This window comes from Leuciscus leuciscus (assembly GCF_965113295.1).
Source record: "Leuciscus leuciscus genome assembly, chromosome: 22".
NCBI lineage: Eukaryota > Metazoa > Chordata > Actinopteri > Cypriniformes > Leuciscidae > Leuciscus > Leuciscus leuciscus.
In genome coordinates, this window is record NC_138746.1 from 13,694,879 (window position 1) to 13,720,514 (window position 25,636).

General features: G+C 37.8%; 1 protein-coding gene across 1 annotated transcript; it reads left to right on the plus strand.

The window, feature by feature from the left end:
* The first annotated feature begins 587 nt into the window (after nucleotides 1-587).
* Nucleotides 588-24,938, plus strand: msx3 (muscle segment homeobox 3). The gene is made up of 2 exons (XM_082154038.1): nucleotides 588-22,733; nucleotides 23,267-24,938. The coding sequence occupies exons 1-2, from the start codon at nucleotides 22,328-22,330 to the stop codon at nucleotides 23,680-23,682; spliced, it is 822 nt and encodes a 273-aa protein (XP_082010164.1). The 5' UTR covers nucleotides 588-22,327; the 3' UTR covers nucleotides 23,683-24,938.
* The last annotated feature ends 698 nt before the right edge of the window (nucleotides 24,939-25,636 follow it).

The following is a 25,636-nucleotide window of genomic DNA, read 5'->3' on the forward strand; positions in this document are numbered from 1 at the left end:
CTGATGTCAGGCTATCAGCCCCTGCTCTCCTTAGCAACACTGGGCCGCCCTGATAATAATAAACGAGACTCTCCCAGCAAAGAAAAAAAAGGCTCTTTGGCAGAGCGTGAATCATGCAGTTTTAATAAACAGTCATGAGAGCTGGCCAGGCTAAACCTTTGAGGTCAGCGGTAGTTCTGCCATCTACAGCGAGTCTCAATCGCTGCGTACTGAAGGCCTTCAAAAATGAAACCCGACTCCGCGGCAGCACAACGGGACATGTGTTCACTCTTACTCTAATGTGAAAATGGACACTCATACATTCAGCTGTGACCTGTTTTATGGTTTTACACAGTCATAGAGCCCTATAACCTCTAATGGGACACAAACCTGTGCCACAGAGCCATAACACTCCACCAGCTGTTTCACAGGGAGAGTGATGGCGAATCTTTAAAAACTTAATATAAAATTACACTGCACATGGAAGAAGAAGAAACAACGATGAACCAAAACACAGACACTTTACACGCACTCCAACCATTAAAATGGTAATTTTATAGCTGTCTGACATAGTAAATAACTGAAATTATAGCATATTGCATCAAGTTTTATTATCTCCAATTTAATAATGTAAGTAATATTTTCTTATAAGTAAATAAGAAATATTTTCATGTACAAAATAGGATGTATAAACAAGCACACTACAAATCACTTTAAAATGAGCTCATAAAGACCCAGTAAATAATGTTTTGTTTAAGAGGATGACAGATACAACTTCAGGAGGCCTAAAATGGCCCATTAAGCATTTGGTGCTTTGTACTTTGGCAGGAGAATAACAGCTGGCAGGCTGGGCACTCCTCATTTGGCAGTTAAAGAGGGAAGAATTTGTTTTTTTAAGGTAATTACTCTATTCAGAACTGACATGTACCTAATTGATATGGAATATGAACCTGCTTGTTAAATATACTTTGCTATTGCAATCAATCTAATGAATGCAGATAATAAAAATAAGCTTCATACTAGATTTACATCTGAAGGAACTGAAATATTTTCATTATACTTTGCCCCACGGTATATTAAAATATAAGTAAGTTAGGGTGTTCTATAATTAATTTGAATTAATATTGCAGTAATGTATGGCAAAAGAAAATGAGTGATTGTGTCCTACTTTTCTCAACAGCACCTTAAAAAAATGCCACAGCTCCAGCATGACATACTCCGCCCATAATTCCCAGACGCTGTTGAAGAAGTGATCTGTGAGTTTACAATTATCACACATCTTGTCCTTGAAATGAGGGAATGTAAATTGTACTCTGCGGCTCTAATCTCTTACTGATACATTCAAACTATGTCTTTCTGGCTAGAAGAAATGCGCAAGATTTGAGAGCACCATTTTTCATCTTTTTCCTGCTTAACTGGAGTTTTCCAGGAATCGAATGAGACAAATTAAAGCAAGTTTTATGTTTATGCTTTTTGTCCTTTGGCTGCTCCTTTGCTTACATGTAAACTCCTGATATTTTCAAGTGAACTAGGAAATCTGTGGGATGTTTGTTAAAAAAAATAAAAATGTTAGAATACACAGGTGATTTGTTTTACAGTAAGCTTGTTGTCAGGAATTAATGTACTATTAATGATGTCTAATTAACTGCTAAACTTAATTAAATTCTCATTGTCTAAAATAAATGGGGATTGAACACTAGAAACCCAAGTTTAGGGTTTCTAACATACATTTCATTAATGCAACGCTGTTTAGAGAAACTTGAAATTAAATCATAGTAATTGATTTTGAAACACAAGGCCAAGAAAGGAGCTCAAAGTATTAGTTGAGAATAAATAGAACAAAACTAAATAAAAAAAAATGTGTTTTTATCAAACATTGTGCATCTAAAGTAGCCGGTTAAATACATAAATTCAGAATTACCATTTCATTTGGGTTACACTAGTGGAAGTCATTTCTATGGGTCAGATCGGGTAGAAATAGCTTCTGTGAAAGTACTTCACTTTTACAGTGAACAACAGCAATAATTCAGAAAGAATGGCCACTCCGTGCATCTCGGTTCTTTTCACAGAACACAACTACGGGGAGGTGGTGCACAGAGCCAGCGTGGGGTGGAACACATGGCCAGCGCTTCAGTCAGGTGAAAGTGTCTCCCCCATGCTGGCGTCTGAAATACCCGTCTCCAGGTCCCACTGTGGCCCCTGCCTGCCAGCTGGAGCCCCCTGACCTCGGCCCCGAGTGCCGTCACTGAGCAGGACACAGAAATGAATGAACGGGTTAACCAGGACCCCCTGAAGCCTGCTGGGTTTAGTTCACAATGTAAACACTAATCTAATATTAGATGAAATTGGAATTTAATATTATCTGACAAGGAAACAAGTATTATCTGATAAAATCATACTTAAGCACTATTGCACAAATATTGTAAATGCAAATTTTCTGATCTTGGACCATTTTCTCAATTAAAGGGTCTGTCAATTATATATTTTTCAACACCAAAAAAGGTGGTAACCTGCGACTGTTACCTTAAGGAGTCATTTCTGCATGATGTAACTCTTAAATTTCGCTTTGTTGGTGTAACTTTATGTATTTAAGTTGATTCAGTGAATACATTTTTTTATTAAATTAGTCAAGGCAAAATAGTAATTTAGAATTACTATAAGTTTATAATTAGTAATAATAATTTAGATGTTACCACATAAAGCAAATGTTTAAGGTTAACACAGTGGAAGACAAAAGTTCATCTTTTTTTTAACCTAAATCACACAAGCACCTGAATAGTTTCTGAATACTTTGATATATTTCTCCTAAAGAGCAAACGACTAATAAATAGTTTTCTCAAGTTATAGAAACACAATAGTAATGTCTATGACCTGTCACTTTCAAAATGATGGCACTATTTTAAATCATTTCAGGTTATTCAAAGGAGCCAGAATGGATTGGACACTGTTGACCCAAAAGCTCAGTGGAGAACGTAACTCTGAAAAAGCAAACCTGTAGGCAGACAGTCGTAAATTCCCCCTACATGAAAACCTTTCTTTCCTGTACTGATATCTCTTAGGCACTAAATCTTCACTGCTAACTCGAGGCCATTAGAACCAAACACAGGGATTGCTGACTAATTGATAACGTTACGATTTGAAACATTCTCAGAGGCCCTAATTGAAAACATTAGGGAGGAGGCCTGGAGATGTCTGGGGAACGAGCGGAGGGAATCGAAGGGGGTCTTTGATCTTGGAGCTTGTCTGTCATCCTGTTTTCCTTCAAGGTTTCCTGGTTTGTTTCAGTAGACTGAGGCAGACTCTTGGGGACAGGACGTTAATGGATCACTTAAAAGAGACCTATTCTTTACGAGGAGGCTAAAGCGTTATCAGCTGGGTTAAAGACAGTCAGGCCGCAGAGCTGCATTTATGGGGGGAGAGGGGGGGGGGCTGACAGATAACCCTTCTGAGTATTACAGTAGCTTTTTGTTGCAGGGGAGGAACTGCACTTTTCAGGGAGGAAAAATGGGAGAAAATCATTGCAGAGTTCAGGACATTGTTTGAATCAATTTGTCACATTGATGCAAAACTAAGTTCGCAAGTTTCCAGAATGCAAGAGCAGAACGTATTCGTGTGTTAGTCCATCCAAACATTTTACAGAAAAGAAATGGCTCAGAAAAACTTTTCAAAATAGGTGCTAAACAACAGATAAAAAAATATTTAATGAGTATTCATTTTACTGTAGTTTTTTCCTAAATGACTGCAATAAAGCACTTGATTGATTACAAAACAATCGTCAATTCTTTCAAAGTTGCACCGACTGATAGGGAATGTTGTCAGAACTGTTCTCCCTGACGTTCTGTAAAACTTTGAGCAGTAACATAAATAGAACTTTCTTTCAGCGTTATCAGGATTGAAACACTAGCATAAAACCATTATTCATAAATTGTTTCTATGGAGAATCCATGAGTTAATGAATTAACAGCAAATAAAAATTGCTCAGGGTCTGAAATGTTTTACAAAGTGTTTCAAAGTCATAAGACACAAATCATAATGCTGTTATTTTATCACTGTCATTTTCACAACATGAAATCTCTGGGTAGGCTCATCATTGAGATAGACTAACATTAAGCATGCAGTACATTTACTGATAGAGCATATGAAAGTAAACTGCACCATAGTCAAGAACGTTTTGGATTTGATCTTGGGCAGTCTAGCCATCTTTACACTTGATCCAAAGCACCAGCAGAAAATAGCTTTTTGTCCCTTTGCAACCGTACATTTGGATTACAAATGAGGCCTGAATAAGGTGGAATAAATCATTGTCCAGTGTTTTTTGCACTGTGAATTAGCAGCAGTCATCTCAGTTGAGTAAAGACTGTGCAGAGAAGGACTCCTCTGAGAACATAACACAACATGATTCTCCAAGCTGTCCAGGCTCCGGAGCACAGTTGGCTTTGATAATGGGATTTCAAATCACAGTTGGCTTTGAGCAGAAACATTTACTTTAGAGAGATTTTTTGTTTGCGTGTCAAAGCCCCATCCATTCCAATGGCTCTGAATTATAGTGGAGATCATGCTGTTCCAGCATGAAATGGTGCCTGCAACAGAAAGATCAGATTTCATGAATTTTGGTCTTTCATCCTTATGAAAGAAATGTGTGCACCGTCCCAAAATGTTATGAACGGCCGATTAAAGTTTGTGTAGAAAGCACATTGAACTCTTCAATATTTGAGAAAATTATATCACAAATTTCACTGAGGAGACAGTTTGCTGAATAATAAGGAATCACTAAATGAACACAACTTCGCCATTTTAAATGTTCCTTAGACCTGAATCTCCCTTGACATCTAAATTGAGATATATCATGCACACAGAAACAACTGAAAATGCAAAAAGAACCTTAAGCTAGCTCTTATTTATCATTTAAAACTGATGGCACTCATGCTGCCTCAGGCCTTCACACTTTAATTGGACTGGTGCCACGGCTGCAGAGGGGCTGGAGATCAATGGATTGCATGGCCAGTGGAGCGTCCGTGACCCATACAGTCAGACTCTCAGTGAGCGTCTGCCTCTTGCTGCCTGTCTCACTCTCTTGCCCCGGGCTAGTCTCTGTGTATACAGGCACGCCAATCAAACAAGCCTGATCACAGTCTGAGGCAGTGTGGGTCCTCACTTAAACGGTCTTAATTGTACCATGATTACATTTGGTAAGCTGTGTCTTTATAAAGGTGGTGTGGGGTGACAAAATTTAATCAAGTTTTAATTACATCAGACCATGTTTTCATGAACACAATGAGACCACAAGCGTTTTACAAGCGTTTTCATATTAAAAAGCAAAACATTAAGGCTTTAAACTCATTTATGAGATCATTAAGAAGTAACTATGAAGATTTTAGCATTTATAATTTTGTAGAACGATGATAGCAAAACATTTTTTGGTATGTTGTTTTCTTCATTCTAAGATTCTTCATTCATTCTTCCATCAATAACAGGGAAAAAAGTTCAGAATAGAGAACATTTGCAAACCATTTTGCGGCATTTTACTTTCATTTTTATCTACAATGAGATATCATTTGTACTCATTACTACATGAATTTCAACAAATCTGAACCAACACCTTAATAAATTTCACTCAAATATTTGTTAACATCAAAGTCTCCCCATATTGGGAATCAGCTCCTCCTAAAACATTCAATCAGTCCTACCCTTCTACATTATCATTATCCCCTAAACAAGCAAATGTTTAGTATCACAGACTTATGCAATGTCTATTTTGAAGTGCTTTTCACCTTTGAAGAGTTTTCAAGTCTATTTGAGGAAGAGATAGTAATTCATATCTACAGGGCTCTGCATAGGAAGTACCGGGTCCCTTTTGAACCTTTGGGTTTGCTTTAATGTGGGTCAGCTTGGAGGTGTAGTCCAGAGGTGTGGGGTGATATTACAGACTGCGAGAGAGAGTGTTTGCTCTCTGCTTATTATGGAGAGGAGCCAGTCTTCTCCGAGACCGTGGGGAGAAGATGGCAGCACTGATAGCAGCCACATGGGTTCCATCAGACTAATTGAAGCAGGCTGCTCTGCACCAAAACTGAGCCCTGAAGGACGTGACAAAACCAATTGATTTAAAGGCAATAGAAACAGTACTCAAAAAATGACATTTTTACCAACAGCCCTTAATACGAAGCAGGGTTGTTTACGGCTGAGTAGGTGTCTCCCGAATATGTATTTTACTTTTACTGATTAGAGAGAAGTTTGGGCTTACATGCTGCAGGGTTTCAGAAACGGAGCTGCACTTCAAAAACACAAGAGTGATGAAGGCATTCTTTCCAGTGCAGGAACCCAAGTATGATATTACAATAATCTGAGTGATTCTTTGCTCATGTCAGATCCATTTGGAGCACTAAAAGATGTTGACAGAGACAAGGATGAACCAAGGAAACTTCACATGCAGCATGGAAAGATTTTAAAGATGCATGTAACATGATCAGAGATGTGAAAACAAAATAAAGGTCATTTTTAAAAGGATTTGGCATAAAAGAGTATGAGTGTGTTCATGAGCACAATGCACATCATGAGGTTCTGTATAAATAGCTGAAGTAAGTGCAAGCTAAGAACTTTTTTTTTTGACGAATGATTTGTTATCACTAATAAGATCAAATTGGTCACCAAATATATCAAGATTTCTACAACACAGTGCTAGATAGTGAAGATAGTCCTGCTAAAAAGACCTTTCCAAGGATCTGATCATTCGATCACAATATTCGTAATAATTTACATACACACGCACACAATTTAAACTAGTTAAACTACGGTCAAAATATACTTTGGAAAAAAGTAGGAAGCTACAAAAAAAGTAGATAACTACAACGAGTTGCATGGTGATGCTCCAGAGCGGTGTCTTTGAAAATCTGGTGAGAAATATAATAAGAAATGCACCTCTACCACATAAGTATGGAGGAAGAGTATCATTGTGTGGGGAGCCTTTTAGCTGCTGGGATTGGTGAGCTACTTCACTGTCAAAAGTAATTTAATGCTTCGGAGTAACAGGATAATATTACAGAATGGCTTGCTTCCCGAAACTGAAAAATTGTTATCTGAAGAGGAATGATCAGATGTTATTTTTCAACAAGAAAATGCTCCTGACCAAATTGCAAAGACAACCAAGAAGTAGCTTGGGAGCAGCTTTGAACCCTATAGTGAATATTTGGTCTCACATTAAACTCAAACGAACTGGGAGACATTTTTCAACTACTTATGAACTGTTCGAAGCATTGACATTGAGTGGAACAACACTGACTCTATACTTCCTGTAAAAATGCTATTGCAAGTTGGGGAAGGCTATTCCATGCTAAGTTACTTTATCTACAGTATTTGTGCAATTCTTGCAAATTTCCTGACCATTGATTTGTGATTAAAATTGTGAAGACCATTAAAAGACGACTAAATATTTTACCATTTTTGGCTTGGCCCATTTTTTTGCCCAGGAGTGTACATAAAAACTGGGGGCAGATGGTGCAACATTGTTTGACCAGATCAAAAAAATTAATAAAAAATAAACGGACAGGTTTTAGTTGGTCGTTTGTCTGTTTTTTGTTGTTGTTGTTGTTGTTGTTTTTAGTTTCATAACTAAATAAAAATTTAGCAAAATGTACTTGGAACATATTTTTGTAAGCTACCACCATAAAACTAAAACACAACTTTTATAAAACCTAAAATAGTCTATTACATTGTTATGAACACCAGCAATCGGCTAAATTATATTATTGTTTAAATCAATGTAAAATATAGCCTATTATAATATTATTCTGTAGATCGCTACAAATTCGCACCATCGCACCATTGTAGACTACTGCTTTTCATTATTACCTCTTGTTATGGAAAAGCTACACTGTTTTGAGAAGCTGTCAAGTTAATGCAAACTGTAGGTAGGTTATATCGTCACTTTAAGTCACTTTACTTTGAATAACTAGTTGCTCCCTTTAACATTAGAAGCAAAAAGGCTTTCAAAAGGTCCCTCTCATCCAGAGCAGATTAACATAGGTTTTAGATACAGATTTGCCAGGTTAAACAGCCAGTGGTCACAACAAGCGGTTGACCTAGAATATCTATTTCTAATTGTGTGTCATTACACTAAACTGGACATCCTTGTGTGTGATGAGGCAGGGAGAGGCAGGGTTCACATGTCCAGCCTGCACATTGTTCAGAGCCATTGTCCCCTGGATTGTCTGGCTCCAGACCTCAGAAACCCTAATTACATGTCTGCAAAAACCACATACAATACTAGACCAACAAGGCAGCTTATCACTTGAGGCTCTCCATGCACATTTTTTCATCCCCATTGTTTTGCTATGTCTTGTGTCAGAAGTGAAGGAAACTTATTGTGTGCTTATATACTGTAACAAATAAAGCAAGAAAACAATGAAATGCACATAGCCAGATTGTTCTATGGTTTAACAGGGTGCACATAGTACTGGCCATGGTTTCGCTGGTCAAATGTAAATCCAGTAAACAAAAAGTTCAATGTAAATGGGATCAAGATTCTTCTTCAGCAACAACAACAAAATGTGTATGTCTGGATATTTATTCAAAACATTTGTGATAATTAATGAAAATGTTTTTAAAGATCACTGGCTAATGAAAGAGATAACTGATAAAAGACAAAACGGTAGGCCCACATACAATCCATAACTTGCTTCTGCTTATCTGGTGTTTCTTCAAAGGCTGCACCGAAAGAACATTAAGGCCTTTTGAGTCAGTAATAGGACATGACATACAGAGAAAAACATACAACCAGGGTCAAATATGGTGCTTGTTAAGATAACGAATGCCCCATGTGAACACTATGCTATACAGCTCTCACATACCCACTCAGATGAAACTGAAGCCAAATAACAGACGTTTGCACTAAACTGTATTTTATGCTGAATATTTCCCAAGTTCTCACTGTCTGCAAACATTCCTTTGCATTCTACATGGCAAAGGCCCACATTCTTACCAAAGAGACGCCAGTGAAGTCGAAGCAATACAAATATATTAAAAAATATATTTTTTACCTGTTACATATGGTGCTAAATATTTATAATAGTTGTAATCACTTTAATGATGCTTACTTTATTCATTTAGTCCATCACTTTCTGTCTTTAGACTACAGTGTTGTGAAATATCAAGTTTAGCACCCCATAGTTGGCAATGAGAAGATGTGCAGTTTACTGGTCTGTATTAAAATAAAACAAGCTACTAAAAGTCAACAGGGAAGCTTGGGATCTTTTTAAACTGTGCCTCATATAAATAATGCAGAACTCGGTAATTCTTACTAAACTGGATTATAATTACATTATTGGTTTACGTAGCCTCCCGAAGTATCCCAAAGGGAAGTTCTTTGGCAAAGACTTGCTTTAATATGTCTCAAAATTGTTACCAGCTGACTTGGCTACAGGAAATGCGTCCCTCTTAAAAACCTCAAAGCAAATAATACAAGTAGCATGCAATATTCATAACCCTGTTTGGTTTTATTGCCGTCCATCCAATGGCGACATGTAGACATCTTGCCTCTTGGTATTTCATTACATGTATTTTTGTTTAATACTTTGCACAAAGTCTGTGATATAATTTAGTCTCATCAATCTGTCGTCTCCCGAGGCTTAGTTTTATCCATGCTACTATGAAAGCATCTCTTGACCTCCTAACCCTCCTGAGACTATCATCAGAGCCTTGTGGAGCCAGATCAAACCCATAATAGCCCTGTGTTCTTTTTTCTCTCTTTCTCTGCATGAGACAGGACACAATGTCTTCAGGCAGTGGTGTAAAGTACACCCTGCCAGCAAACTTAGATCTTAAATATCACACTAAGAAGGTATTTCACCTTCTCAGCTTAAACAAGTAGATTTTTTTTAGAACTTGTTTACAACTACGCTGAATTAGTCAAACGGCCAGATCTGTTCGCCACATGAGAGATACATTTTTGCATTACATTATGCCTGGCTTTGGGCTGTGGGAGAGATTTCATTTATTTCCTTTTTCAGACAGGCAGAGAAAGACAAAGTATGTTTAGATGGTGACATCATACATGCTGAAGCATTCAAAGGGCCCAGTGGAGAGAGTCCAGCCTGCATGTCTTGTATCTACCTGGTCTCCAGCTTTATCATTCAGGACTTCTACGGAGTGGAGAATAACAAGCTCTGAAGGTTCATGGTATGAACTTAGGAAGTTAGAATTTCCCTCCCCAAAATACAGAATACATAAGAGAAGAAATATTCTACATGTAACCCTGCGCAATGGAAATGTGACAACTTTGGGTAATTTGACAGGAATCTGATTATATAACTTGGAACCATATCATATTTAATAGTTAAGAGTTAATCATGTTAATCATATACAATTTTTTTTAAATATATTAAAAAACATTTGTGTCATTTGGGTTAATAAGCAGAATTACACATTCTTTCATTGCTTTTCTTACACAAAGGTTGAATGGATGAGGCCTGGATGAGGACTTTTTTCCCCAGTTTCTGTTAATCCAAGTTGTTGTGTTAAATTGTAACGCAAGTTAAAGCACATGTAATTCCATTTGCGTTCCATCACCTTAACCTGTGTCTTAAATTCCAAGGTAACTAGTAAATAGAGTAGTAATTCACCCTATCGAATTGTGAATGTAATTAAGAGAAAAGTAAACAGCCCTGGGCAGGCAATAACACGAAGTGGAGTTGATTCAAGAAAACCCTCCGAAAGTACTTAGTGAAATTAGACCAGAACTGATAACATCTACTTACCAAACTTAATTAGTTCAGGCACTCAGATGTTTCAAAGCATTCCAGGCTGTCTATGGCAAGGCTGTCCCATCCTAGCTTTTTTTTCTTGGCACATGCGATGCTTCTCAACTGCGTTTTTATCACTGCTATTTGTCATATCAAGACATGCAATCTAAAACAATGGATGATATTTTAAAACACTCAGCGATGTCAATATTGAACCTGTCTTTGATCTAAAAAAAAGAAAAAAGAACCCGCAGAGAATCTATGAAACAAGTTCAGAGAGAAGACACGTGATTAAGATACACGTTATGTCAAAAACAACTAACGGCGATTTCTTTGACATCGCAGATGACACGCAAAACACGAAGGCAGAGGGGGAGCAGGCACACTGGTGTGAACTGAGAAGTCTGTGTTTTCTCAATGCGGCCCCCGCTTCAAACCCTCACTGATGTGAAGGAAAGTCATGCAGTGGTGACTTTCGGCCGTCAGCATCGGGGAGTCCAGCTCCCTTGTCTACTTAAGCCTCTTGATATGAGTGTGAAAGCTGTTGTTAATAAAAGTTTCAAAGGGAGAGATGAAAAGGAGGAGAAATTGAGCAGCCTGGGCAGCATTATTCCTGCTCTGTATGGAGGCTGCCCTGGCGGAGGTGTTCCGCCGACCGCAGGGGATCGCAGAGGTCGCCGGAGATGTCGCCACCGTCGCCCAAGGGCAGGGGCGAAATCACTCGCCTCTCACAGGCTTCAAAGAGCCGGGCAATTACACTCAAGTAGCCAAATGAATAGATGTCTCAGCTTGCCAGCAGTTTCTTCAGAAAAACAGAGGAGGCCTTTGAGAGGGAGAGGAGGGGAGAGCCACACCTTATGAGTAATGTGTAACAACTCGTTTGATAATTGCAGGGGGAAAAAGCTGCCCGTCTTCTATACCGAAAAAAGCAACCCACGCCAGCCGCTGGCTCTGATCGCAGACAGAAAAACCGGAGAGAAAGAGGCCTAGTGGCAGTACTCCATATGAGCAATGTTGTTTAGAGAAGGCGTCCATTGTGAATGCTACTCTCGAGCAGTGGCACATACGAAGTCAGCTTCCCATTGAGTGGGCTGAAAAGGGCCTTTGATTGGAAATTGCTCTGGCAGGAGAGCACACCTGCAGAGAGCGCTCTATAGAGCCTTTTGGAGGGCCCAGCAGCTGCCAGAGCTGTAAGTCTGGGCACCTAGTGGGCCGAAGAATAGAAGCTGTGGAGTCTTTCAATGCAAAGCCACTTAGTAACAGAAGGCATGTGCCAAGCTTGCAAAGGCAGAATGAAAAGTGCCCTTCGGAGTTGACTAAATATCAGGGGGGCACTTCTTCGAAACTCACCCAGCCCCCTCTTGCACTTCTATTTGTGAGAACAATAACAGACCTGAGAGCCCAAACGGCAGAAATATACCAACAATCGCCAGGGAGAGGGGCGAGGAACTCAGCCGGAGTGTGGAAGCCATCAATTACACAGAGCAAAAGTTAAAAACCCAGCGGGACCAACGCATTAGAATGCAGAGATATGCAGGCCTGCAGGCAAAGGACAGCTCTACTGTGCTGTGGTCGAGGCCCCAGAAAAGTACTGTGTGGAAGAATATGGACCATGACTGAGAACATTCGACCACAAGTCTCAGTCATATGCAAGGTTCCATCTTTCATTGTTCAGAATGCTGTCTTTTGGAAGTTTGTATAATGTGGAATTGCTCTTAAAGGGACAGTGCACCCAAACGACAAAAATCATGTCATCATTTACTCACCCTCGTGTACTTCTAAACTGGCGTGAGAAGATATTTTAAGAAATGTCTCAGTGCATTTTGTCCATTCAATGAAAGCCAATGGGGACCAGTGATATTTGACCTAACTGACTTTCTTTTATATGGACAAAAACTGTTCAAAATATCTTCTTTTGAAGAATGAAAGTCCTGTGGGCTTGGAAAGACACGAGGGTGAGTAAAATAATTTCCATTTTTGGGTGAACTATCTTTTTAAAGCTACAAAGACATGATTTGTTGAATGCAACTGGAATACAGTTTTAACAAACATGGCCTCAATATAAACACAAAATAAGGTTTAACAAGACTTCCACTGTATACCACTTTGGATAATCTCATCTGAAAGACTTCAAGGGATCAAAAGCAGTTGACTGTCCGGGCACTGAGGTCCCGGATCCCCTCGCGTTCTTTCGGCTGAATCCCTCTGAAGGCGCCGCCTGACACATAGAGAGCCATGTGCAGGAATCACACAAAGCATTGTCAATTGAAGTATCTCCCAGCAGCTAATTTATGATGCCCTCAAAGCAATTTTCACAGTCAGAAAAGTGCAATTGTATTTTCCAGCTCATTAAACCCAAGCACAACAAAGCTTTCATCCTCCCGCAACCCCCTCCCTCTCTTTCCACCCCTCCAACCCACAGTCTGCATTTCAAAAGAGGCAACATGAAAACACAAGCCTCCGCTAAGTGTAAAATAAACATTTTGCTCTCATTTCGATGTTTTTACGGTCACCACCAGGAATCTCTCTGCATGTACGGTACGGATGAGAGCACGGCAGCTTTAAGTGTTCATAAATGTGGCGGAGCTAAGATTCAGTGAGAATTTAAGGCTTGTTTATTCAGAGGGCCTCTCTGCTCTCCTCCCTCCTCTTTGTTCTGGGTTTCATGGGAGGACTTGGAAATTGTAATCTCAGGACAATCAGGCTGACTTATTTGTTCAGGCCCTGTCTCACTCGTAATCGCAGTAAACCCTTTAAATCATGTGAGTACCTGTTAAAGAGCCTCGCTGTGAGGTGCTTGCATTCCCCAGCCTCTGAAATCTCCCTGCTTGAAACACTCTCTCAGTCTCAAGTGCTTAATAAGTGTTAGCAGTTAAATAAATCTCATGTTAAAAAAGCACTCTTGATGGATGAGTCTTGTTTAGTTTTGATCTTTGTTTGTAGGATTTGATCTGGCTTGAAAACAGTTTAGTTTCTAGTTTTCTTTGCAAGTAAATTGAGGAGCGATGCTAGAATAGGCTGACTATGACTTCTTTTCTTGTCTGTTTTTGACTTTGAACACCTGAGCTTCTAATCATAAACAAGAACCGGCATAATATCTTCCATAAAGAAATCAAGAATTGCATTTGCAATGATTCTAATGACAAATAGGGCATTAATTACACTGAAGAAACTGACATACAGACAAATGTTTTTGGAGTGGTTGACAAGGAAGGTCTGCATAAGAACAGCCCCTTTTAATTCAATACTACATTTCAGAGGGAAGTGTGCTCTGAGGAACAGTTAAGTGCTGGTTTTTTGTCAGGCGTTTATCAAATTTAGTTTGAAGAACCAAAAGGTATAATTCACACTTCTGTGAAAACCTATGTCATTGATTCATACAGAGAGCCACTGCAGACAGAATGAGAGCCGTTGGTGCATTCGAATATGTGGTCACATTCTTGGTTCCTCACTAAACCACAAAATGGCCACAATTAGTTTCTCATCCCAATAGTCAAAACCATGTGACCACGCTCATTGTCCTTTGCTTTCCCTCAAAAATCTCGGCTCGATTCCACAGCTAGAGTCCAGAAAAATTGCCTCAATTTTGTCCGCTGTCATCTTTGTGGTGCCCCTTAAGCGTTATTTGCTTTTTAGTGTAATGGATATTACATTTACACTGGAGTAGAAAAGAGAAAAGGAGAAAGTGACTGTAAATGCCAGTAAATGAAAAAAATATGCTTAGTCTGTCAGGGCAGCAATTAAACTTGATAAACTTGAACATTTAGGCAATTCCCTCACAGCATGCTTTATAAATGATCCTGACATGAAAATGACACTGCAAAACCGCACCTCATTTTCTCAAAATCTACTTGCAATATCCTCTCATTAAAGGAATAGTTCATCCAAAAATGACTATTCTGTCATCATGTAATTCCAAACCTGTGTGAGAACGTCGGCGTCCAAACAACATTGGACCCAATTGTATGAAAAAAAAAGAAACAACCTGAAAGTCACACATGTATAAATGACATGAGGGTGAGTAAATGATGACAGAATTATGATTTTTGGGTAAAATGAACCTTTAAGCAACATGCATGTCCCTGATTTCATAAAAATGTATAAGTGTGATTACAATTTTTATATTAATATTTACAAATTCATATTGCCTCAAAAGCATTTATACAACAAAAATACATGTAGCCCATTAAATGAAAACCAAATGAATGTAACACAGGGTGTGTGTTCATTTCCATTGCTGACTACCTAATTGTTAAATTTCCTCTTTTTTATTTTCCATTTGTGCTTTGTAGCTATTAAAATTAGCCAGATAACAAGCAGTCGCTAAATAACGTCCTCAAGAGTCATACATTTGGTTATGTTGCTTTACGATTGAGTTTCAGATTAGAGTAGGCAATTGGGTTATTTTCAATAAAATAGAATATAATTTATTTTACTGTACATACATTCCTGGTATGTACATCTTTATTTGCACACCATGAACTCATCATTTTTAACCTATGCATTCAAAATAATGTGTATCAATATATAAATGTCTGAGAATTGGACAGGCTGCATTAATAGGTTCATGGCTCTGTGGTGGGTTCAGTCTCTCAGCTGGGATGCTCAGCAGTTCATGGGCGACTTACCCTTATAATTGTTGGAAAACATGAGTGCGACAGTTGAGCTAAAGCAGGCAAGATTTTTCTGTGGGGAAGTCAAATGGCTTTAGGATTGGGGCCATGATGTTAGCCTAAACTGATTGGGTCAGGTCAAGCTCTTGTTAAGTCAAATAAAAGGTCAAGATACTTTCTACTTATCCGTGTCACCCGAGGCCTCTGTTTTAAGTGCCCCCTCTGGGCAGAGTAAAAAATCTTAAGGAAACCCTATGCGCATGGACATAAACACAAGCCCAACTTGCCAAAGCAGTTTCCCTTTCGGGGTAGTTAAGCATTTATGAGGCCTGACCTCCACCGGTTTCACTCGCAACAACCCATTGGGTTCTAGTTCAAAAAGACGTCAAGAGAACGCTGGTCAGAATGAGTAGATACTACACTGTAAAAAATCCAACTTACATTTTGTATGACAAATTCAGTTTTTAAAGTTTATTCAACTATTTAACATGAAAAAAGTTGAGATAACTCAAACACGTAAGTTGAGAAAACTCAAAAATGTCCTGCAGCTGGTTGCCTTAAAATTTTAAGTTTTCTTAAAAAAAATTGTTTTCAGTGTACTAAAGAAATAACTCGACCCAGGCCTTTTTCTAAACCCCTTTTCTTGAGAAACAACAATTTTTACTCTTGAAAATTTGCACACAAGCTACCATACAACAGATGACGACCTCGGTTTTAAAAGCATATTAATGCTTGCACGTCACAAAAAAAAAACAGATAAGCTTCTTTTAAATGAAGTTGTTAAGAAAGCATCTCTCAAGATCATCAATAAATATTTGATTGCAACGTACACACTCTCAGGCATAGAAATACAAACTTACAATGATCAACTTAAAAAAAATTATACTTTAGATACTTGAATCAATAATAAGAAAGTGACAACAACAAAAAAAGAACAAAATGAAACTGTAATAGACATTAGAGCAATATAGTTTTGTTAGCATTTACTTTACACTATTTTGGAGGCCTGGGATTCAATTGCTGCTTTTGTGTGCCGTCATTGATACAGCAATAATCATTATCCAAGAGGTAATTCTCCCCAGACTTGGCAAAGTCATGATTGTGAGATGTAAATGATAGTTTTAATTTTCCCTCAGTGGGATACAGCTGTTGTGCTCTGCCTACTTCTGTCACATCAACACTTCATCTTGGCCACCATTTCACAGAGGGCTATAACTGTGTCCCATTGTGCTTCTGACAAGGGTTTAAGGTTCCAATTGTCTCTGTAAAACCCAGGAACAATGCTCAGATGTAATCCTGTTGGAGCTTGATGCCACTTTCTGGATTTTTCGTGTGAGCGGTCAGTTAACGGACATCATGAGCTTTGTGGCAACAACTTCATCTTAGGTTGACTTTTCAAAGTGCTCTTTAGCATTTAAGTAAATGGATATACTCTACAAAACTTGATTTCCACCGTTGTGATCGCCCTGGCAACACAACAAGAGTTACTTAAATGCATACTTATTTTAGACTAACACAGACTGCAGTTTCTAACATTTTTAAAGAGGTACAATTAGCGCAGCTGCTACAACATACTTTACCAGTTTGCATTTCAGCCTCTAGTTGACTTAAGTTTTTGAATCATTGCACTGAATCAGCCAACTTTCAGTCACACTATGAAAATGTCCATCCTACTCCATGGCGACCTTGAAGGACAGATCTGCTTTCAAGGTCTGTAATGACTTCTGACATAGTTTACTTGCCTCCACGCTGTGACAGAAATGTCTTTTGGAGTCAAAGGCGGAAATCTCTGAAACAGGGCACCACTTTGGAAGCCTAAAGCCAAACATTGTGAGATTATACTTCAATGGGGATTTTTTTTCATTAAGGTATATGTATAAAAATGCAAAAGATAATAGGATAGATATATAATATTCTGAACGTTTTCCTGCATAATTATGTTGATTTGACAGGATCAAATCATTTGCAGGCAATAACCTCCTACCACTAAATGATATAGACGTATGAAATGGAAAAATAAAATAATAATTATCTTAACTTAAATCTTGGGTGAGAACCTTTTATGTACAATAGGCTGAAGAGTAGCCAAATTTAAGGAGAACCATGGAGAGACTGCACCCCACTAAGGCACTGCTTGACACAGAGATGAAAACGCTCAAAACTGAACTACTGTAATGTGCGTATGTAAATTGATCTTGACAAGCCAAAGTATTATCCACAGAACAAGATCTGATTAAAAAACAAAAACCTTGAAGCCAAAAGTTCAAGTTCTGTGCCTTGGAGTATTCAAAAACACTGATCTCATTTAAAATGGTTACTTGTGCCCTTTGAAACCTCTGCAAGGATTTTCTTTGATCGTCTAAATGCCTATGATTATCATAACATGATGCCAATACAATCTGTACGGATATGCCTCAAGATTTAATGTTTATAGACGGCCCATTTTAGCGGTGACTATAGAAAAGCATAGACTTGGTTATGAAGATGGAAATCTCTGAAGATGACAGTCTGAGATTTTACATGCTTAGAAGTATAGCTTTCTCAAAGGTTTTCATGGTCTAAAGAGAAATGAGGCACAGATCAGAAAGACACTAACATGCTAGGATGAGATCACAAAATAGAGCTGTAAAACCACAGAGATGAGATAGTTCTGTGACCTTAAACTTCATAATGGCCATGTGTGTGTATGCGTGTTTGTGTGTGTGTGTGTGTGTGGGTGTGTATGCATGTGTGTGTGTAAGAGGAGGGGGTTGTCCTCTCTGTATGGCATAACCACACATCTGTGATTGGCTCAACATACAGCATGTCGGCATAGCTGGAGAGGGTATGAAACGTCTTGAACTATTAATGTCAGTTGGGCCAAGATGATAGCAATTTAACTTGAACTTCAACTATGCTTCACACATTTGTGTATGAATACTATTGCATCATCCATGATACTGGCATGATTCTGAATTATTAGTCTAAATTGGCATTAAAAAAACATTTAATGTCATGTAAATCTGGAGTATTTATTTAACTATACATTTTTTTTCTGTTTTCGAACACTTAGGTTTGCTTACATCCAATGAACTAGGAGCAAACAAAAACGTACCACTTTATAACTGACACAACTTTTCCCAACAATTTTCCTTTTGAAAAGATGCATTTTCCAACCACAAGAGTCTTTCAGCAATCAGCATAGAATTCTGCTTGGCTTTATTTTTTTAAACATGAGAATCAAAGCTAAGGATGCATGAGAAATCTATGTAACCCCCCTTGGACATAGGCAAACATTCCATCAAGAATCAGATCTTTGCAAAACTTTGAACTCATGCACAGAGGACTAACATAAACAGTATTGTACTGCTTAAGAGCAATTGTTCCATTGGCAGAGCAATAGTCAAGTCATGAGGGATTCCCAAATAATAACATTGTGTGTTTACATTTCAAGCAATTATACTAACCTCAAGAAGAGTAACAGGAAAAATTAATTATTCAATAAAAAAGGTTGAGAGTCAAGGGAGACTGGAGGAAAGTTACACATGACATTAAATTCCCCAGAGATGAAATAACGTCCTGAGATGACGGCAAAGGAAATTACTTAATAGCTATATAGAAGCAAAAGGCAACAGCGATGTCTTCAGATAGAAATCTTAATGTGGTCTTTTAACATATCAACTTTGACACTGGCTCTAAGAATATGAAAATCTTGGTTTGTTAACAAATAATGAGGACATTGTGGCCCACTGTATAGTAATGCAAGTCCAGCTTCTGGTAGTACCAGGGTACAACAGAGCTAAAGGCACAATTTAAGAAAAAATGTATGTGTATGATTGCAGAAAAAAAAAAAACATATGTTTGTATTGAACATTTATGGAGCAACATATTTTGTGGTAAAATAAATCATAAAAGTGGTTTATTTTGTTTAAAAATCTTATAAGTGTATGAAGTGGCAAGATGGGCCTTGCACACACAAAAGGCTCACCAGTATGGGGCAAAATGCACATATAGTATAAATACAACCAACTTAATATATGATATTTACCACCTGAATCTAACCATGTCATGTCAACAAATGGAAAAGTCAACCAGATATTTATTATCATGTTCATTATTGTGCCTTTCGCCCCAACAGCAGGGGCGCCTTTTACCCCAAATACCGTAGGCCTACCTTTACATATTCTTCTGTTAATGAAAAACTGTTGCTTTAATTAGCTTGAACAAAACTGAAAATCATTAACAAGACCTTTGTTTCTAAATATATACAATAATTTTTAGCGATTCTCATTTACTTAAATCGACAACTTTTTTTTACGTAAAATATTACATCGAAGTAGTGCAGAACTTTGCGTTCCTGCTCGTGATCACGCCAAGGATCAGCCAAAAATCCACTTGCATTTTGAAAAGCCGATGTTTTGGAAAATGCTACGACAAGTTTTTTGCCATCTAGAGGTTTAGAGGAAAATAAAATCAAAGGAGCCTTTTACCCCGTTATACCCGTTATACATATAGCCTATGTTCTAAAGCATTTTACAGTCCACTTGTACCTTTGTAGCATCTAAAAGCAAATATGTCTCACGTAAATGCCAAGAACATTTAATTTATTCTATGGCAACTTCAACATTTTCTGAATTAATTTGTGGTAGAAAGTGAGCTAAATATGTATAATTAATAATTCTGCACAAAAAAAAATGATTCTCAGCAAATATTTGAATGGTTTACTTGGGGGAATAATTGTAATAGCCTATTAAAATCTCCATTTATCAGTAGGCAAATAATCTTAAAGGTCCTGTTTTCTATACACATATTTATATAAATAGGCTATATAAGTTGTATGGGCTCTTTCACATCTTAACCCATGTCAGCTTCTGCCATTTTGGGGTAATGAGTAGCACATAGACACACTACTTACAGTATTTTGTTTTGTAATAAATCAGAAAACCACTTCCTTAGTAAATGTTTCAATATGTGCACTGGTTTTGAAGAACACTTGGAGTGGTATTCTCATGGGAGGAGGTTACATGGGCCTAGCAATTACATTCACCAAGGATTTCGCTGAAATACCGCCTTATCGAGAGCAGGCACTGTGGATCAGGAGAAAAAGCACTGCACTTTTTTCTCACCGGTGTTGTGGATTGAAAGACATAGAGCATGAAGTCCACAACACGCATCTTGAAAGGTAGAAAAGGCATTTGGTATTACTCTTAACAAATTATCTATCAAATATTAGGCTACTAAACGTAATAGGCCCTATTTACAGACTGCATCAGCAACTCTTAATTTTGAATTTTAAATATCAAGTGCTATAGCCGGTTTGAATCAGAATTAGCCTACAAACCGCAGTTTGTATCGATGAATTATGTGGTTCTTAAATGGATTCGTATAAATTGTACATCCTAGCCTATATTAGCTGACATAATAGCCTATGCAGTAAGTTTCCGTTTATACTATAGCTACTTTTTTATATAATTAGGCCTACTTTTGTCAAATAGATAAAAAATTTACTCTACGTCCTGGAAGAAATATGCTTCTTCAGGTCTTGAAATTGATCAAATGAATGTCATGATCCACAAGCAGGTCGCAGGCTACTAATAATAAAACAAAACATTCCTGTAGGCCTATAATAAACTTTCTTTTCTTTTCTTTTTTAAATGAACGCGTTTTTATAGTAGGCCTATCATTTTAAAACGAACTGCTAAAATGCTTAAAATTTTATATTAAACTAAAATGTATATAGGCTAATTACAGGAGTCGCTTAATTACATTTAGGGTAGCTAGTTAATTTAACTTGTTGGCACAAAGGTCTAAATCCGTTTTAAAAGTAAACTTTACTGGGCTAATGGCTCCAGTTCATTCTTTCGCAGAAATCTGCAAAGTAAACATGCTCCGATGATAAAAATGATCAAGTCTAAACCTTCTAAAAGTAGACATGTAGTGAGGCAACAGTTAACTGAGTAGTGCGCGCTGTCTGTGGGAACTGATTGCCCTCTGGCTATTGCCTTGACATTAAACTCTTCGAGGACAATTGGTTAAGTGGAGTTAACTGTTGCATATTCTCCCTGAGGTAGCTTCCTTTTTGATCTTGCCGAGACTGGCGCCTTCCAAAACAGGGCTTGTCTGCGTTATGAAATGCTTTGACTTACGGTGAGGGGTTGCCAGTTGCGCCTCAATGGAGGCTTTCTGCAGTCTTAAAGGGCCAAGACAAGCTTTAAATTGCTGTAATGCAGCGTGACAAAATCATCCTCAATTCAATCACATCATTTTGTCCTGCCATTTTGTCTTTATGGATAAACGTTTTGTTTTTTTCTCTACTGAACATAGTTACATTTTTTGGGTAAAACAGACCCGATACGATTTAGAATTTAAAATAAAAAAAAGCAATTTGATAAAAATAAAAAAATGAAAAAAAAATGAGGCTATACCACAAATGTAAAAAATAATACCACCCGCCTTATCTTAGGGCGTTGAATAACACTCTCGAAAATCTATCACATGTGCAATATAAATATTTTCCCGCTATCTCCACTATCCAGCGTTTTTATAAAAAAAAATCTCCCAGAAACTGTGGATGAAGAGGCCAAGGAAGTGGTTTGTTTCGCTGTATGTTTTCAATAAGAGTTCAGTTAATGAGTACGGAGGCCCGCTATACAGACATCCCCTCTGGTTAATTGCAACAAAACTTCTCAAATGGCTCCTTGCCTCCAAGACTGGAGCCCCCAGAGCAATCAATAAACCACCTCGGCAAGACAAGTATGATTAACCATGCAACATTTCTTTCAAAATCATTGTGACGTCTCAAAGAAACTTGTTTGACCAATCAGGACGAGCATGCGGAAAGTCATGTGGGTGAAATGTCAAGCCGATTGGAGGGCGGCAGGGAAAAAAGAGAACTTTTGGAAGTTTATAGCTGCGAGTGCGCTCTGCTAGGAGAGGGAGGCAGGCGTCGCAAAAGCGCGACGGCAGAAGGGAAAGGCACTGGGGAACGAGTACAATTCAGGACGACTCACATATTCTTATTGTATGGCCCCTCTATCATCCATGATGAATTCTTTTCAAGGGCCACTCTCCCAAGAAGGAAAACTACAGGAACGCAAAAGTGCGGACAAAGAGGAGCAAACCAACGATAAAGCGACTGTCAAAGGATGTAAAGGCAAGGCGCAGAGTCTCCCGTTCAGTGTGGAATCTTTAATATCAGACAGAACAAGCACACGGACTTTATACACGTCATCTGAATCTGGTATTATATCTCCGACATCCAGTGCAGATGAGCGGCTGAGGCTCTCGCCTATGGCTCTTTACGCAGACAGAAAAATCCCAGTGGAGAGCGTCTCCAACCTATCCGACAGCAAGAGAGGAGATATGGAAGAACTAAATGACAAGGGACAGTCCGGCTGGTTTCAGACACCCTCGTACACTTCTCCGCCAAGTGAGTTGTTCAGTGATGAGGCATGGCAATTATAAACATAATTTTATAATATATATTATATAATATAAATATATATATATATATATATATATATATATAAAGCCTATATATATATATAATAAAGTTTATTTAGATTTGAAATTAGCTTTTGTATGAAAATAAAACGATTGTGAGATGTGTAGAGGAAGGTCTTGATGTCATCCAAAAGTAGAATATAATTGACCAGTAGCCTACTTCTGCAAAGAAAAACCTCCGTTGCAAAAACGCATTCCTTTTTAAGATAAATTTGTGGATGTATTTGATTTAAAAATAGGCTAGGCCTATTTTTTCATATCTGAATATATAGGCAATTTAATAGGCATTTCAAGCAGGCTAGGCTATCCCAATTTCGCATAGCCTATGTATATACTTCTGATAATACTGAAAATAAACGTGAAGCATAAGTTGAAAAAGCAGGGATTCATTGTTATCAAAGCAACGTAATATAATTATTCTCAATTTAACATGTTTAATGTTTTATTGTTTGTTCGCAGGGCACTCAAGTCCACCTCCGTGTACCCTCAGAAAACATAAGAACAACCGAAAACCGCGGACACCGTTTACCACCTCGCAGCTGCTCGCTTTGGAGAGAAAATTTCGTCAAAAACAGTATCTTTCTATTGCAGAGAGAGCGGAATTTTCCAATTCACTCAACCTCACAGAGACTCAAGTTAAAATCTGGTTTCAAAACAGACGGGCGAAGGCAAAGAGGCTTCAAGAGGCCGAACTAGAGAAACTAAAACTTGCAACCAAGCCATTATTACCTGCGTTCGCCTTTCCGTTCCCACTCGGAACACACGTTGGTTCTCCACCCCTCTACGGACCGTCCAGTTCCTTTGCTAGACCTGCGTTACCAGTCCCGGGACTTTTCGGTGGGCCAGTGACCTACGGAATGTACTATTTGTCTTAACCGACTGAAGAACGTCCTTCAGTTCACCGTCTGCTGCGGTTCTGCCAGTCAAATGACGAGTGAAATAGCAAATATGTTTTCTTTTAAGAACTTCAGCAAATATACCAATTTAAAAGAATTTATTCTTGTGAACTACACAGTTTATTCCAAAAGTGAGAGTCCCCAAATTGGCTTTAAAAGTGCAATGAATCTTCTTCCCCTGAACACAGAAGACTTTATCTTGTATTATAAACAAGCAGACATAACACAGTGTGGCTGATTGTCTTAGTCTCAGAGAAAACAATTTCCAAGAGATTATTTCTACTGAGGGCATAGCCGATTTGGCAAGTGCCACTTGTTGATCAGCATCACTTGTTGATGGGTGATGCGCGAGAAAACACTGATCTGAAGTGTGGGATCTGCCAGATCCAACAAAGCTCTTATTAAAGAAATGCCCTTATAATTAGTTTTTTTAAAGTTTTTTTCTAACTTAAAGAGCTTGTTGCGATTGACAGCAGAAACGCCTAGTAGGCTAAAAGAAATAATAATAAATAAATAAATAAGCATTTAATTTCTTATGACATTACTCATTTCCATTAGCTTAGCCTATACCTGCAGCCAAATTCGGCCTAAATGGATAGTCCCAAATTTGAGCCCACATTTTTTTAATGAACACATGTATTTTCACGCAAACCAAATATTTTGTAGCATATTACAAAGATTGTAGGCTACCCAAATAGCAAAAAAATTTACGAAATCTGCCAGTAGGTCTGCTACACTTCTTTTCCCCCCATTAATTTGACAGGCACGGTTTTATGTTCACATACGATGCTTGTTATTCTGTTGGTGTTTATTGAAGAGAAACTATGCGGAGACAAACAGCATCGTCTATTCCATCCTTTCACTGAACTTTTCCTACCAAACGTTTTTACATGTCGTTAGATAGCCTACAGAGCGTATTTTGGCCTGTTTATTGATTTTTCGCCTGTTTAGGCATAATCCCTTCAGTAGACTACATGTATGCTAGTTTGCTAGGTTGTAAGATTAATGTCTAGATTTTTATTATTGTAAATACGCGTATATATTACCGATTTTGCATTGCCCTTTTGAAAAAAAAAATTTGAATTGCTGATATTTATACAGTGTTTACATTTATCTTCTGTAAATTATTGTATATTTTATATGTATATACAAATTAGAAAAATAATCTTTTGCATTAAAAAATAAATCTTCACAGAGACTGATGTGTACAATGTCATTATTTACAAGTAGGCCTAAAAAAAGTTTTTTTCTTTATCTTTTTTTCCTCTCTCTTACGTTTCATAAACCTAAATAAAAAGCGCTAGCCTATGTAATTCACTGAGGTTTGTTACAGCTGTAAAACTGCGCATTGTTCAATGTATTACATTGTTTAATGATGGACGCGATTACATACATTTGATTTAAAAATAGGCCTAAGCGCTAAATGGGAAGCACGACCATTTCCAAGAGACACGAATATGCTCCTAAATATATATATATATATATATATATATATATATATATATATATATATATATATATATATATATATATATATATATATATATATATATAAATAAAGATCAATCATTTAACGCCGAACTCTCGCGACCAAAATGAAAAACGAAAGATCCTGCACATTCCAAATGCTAGTCCTTCAGATAACCTTTTTATAGTGCTACAAAATCCAAATCCCCGTCAAACCCATTCGAGAACACACATTCCTTCCATAGCATCTCAAGTTTATAACAGGTCTTATGTGAGTTCCACGTATTTGTGTCTGAAGCATCAAGCGAGAGAGCAAATCAATGTGCCATTCGTTGAAAGCATCTTTAGATCTCGAAGCACATAGCACTTAAGGGTGGAATACATAAAATATGTATTTAAATTACTCAACATATGTGAAAATATTTTAAGATATTCTGCTTGACATTTGACTTAAATTTCTTGCCAC

Excerpts from the sequence above, each read along its gene's own strand:
- msx3 (XM_082154038.1), top strand. The coding sequence starts at position 22,328 with ATGGCCCCTCTATCATCCATGATGAATTCTTTTCAAGGGCCACTCTCC. Across the intron at positions 22,734-23,266 it reads CTCGTACACTTCTCCGCCAA|GGCACTCAAGTCCACCTCCG; the intron begins GTGAGTTGTTCA and ends GTTTGTTCGCAG.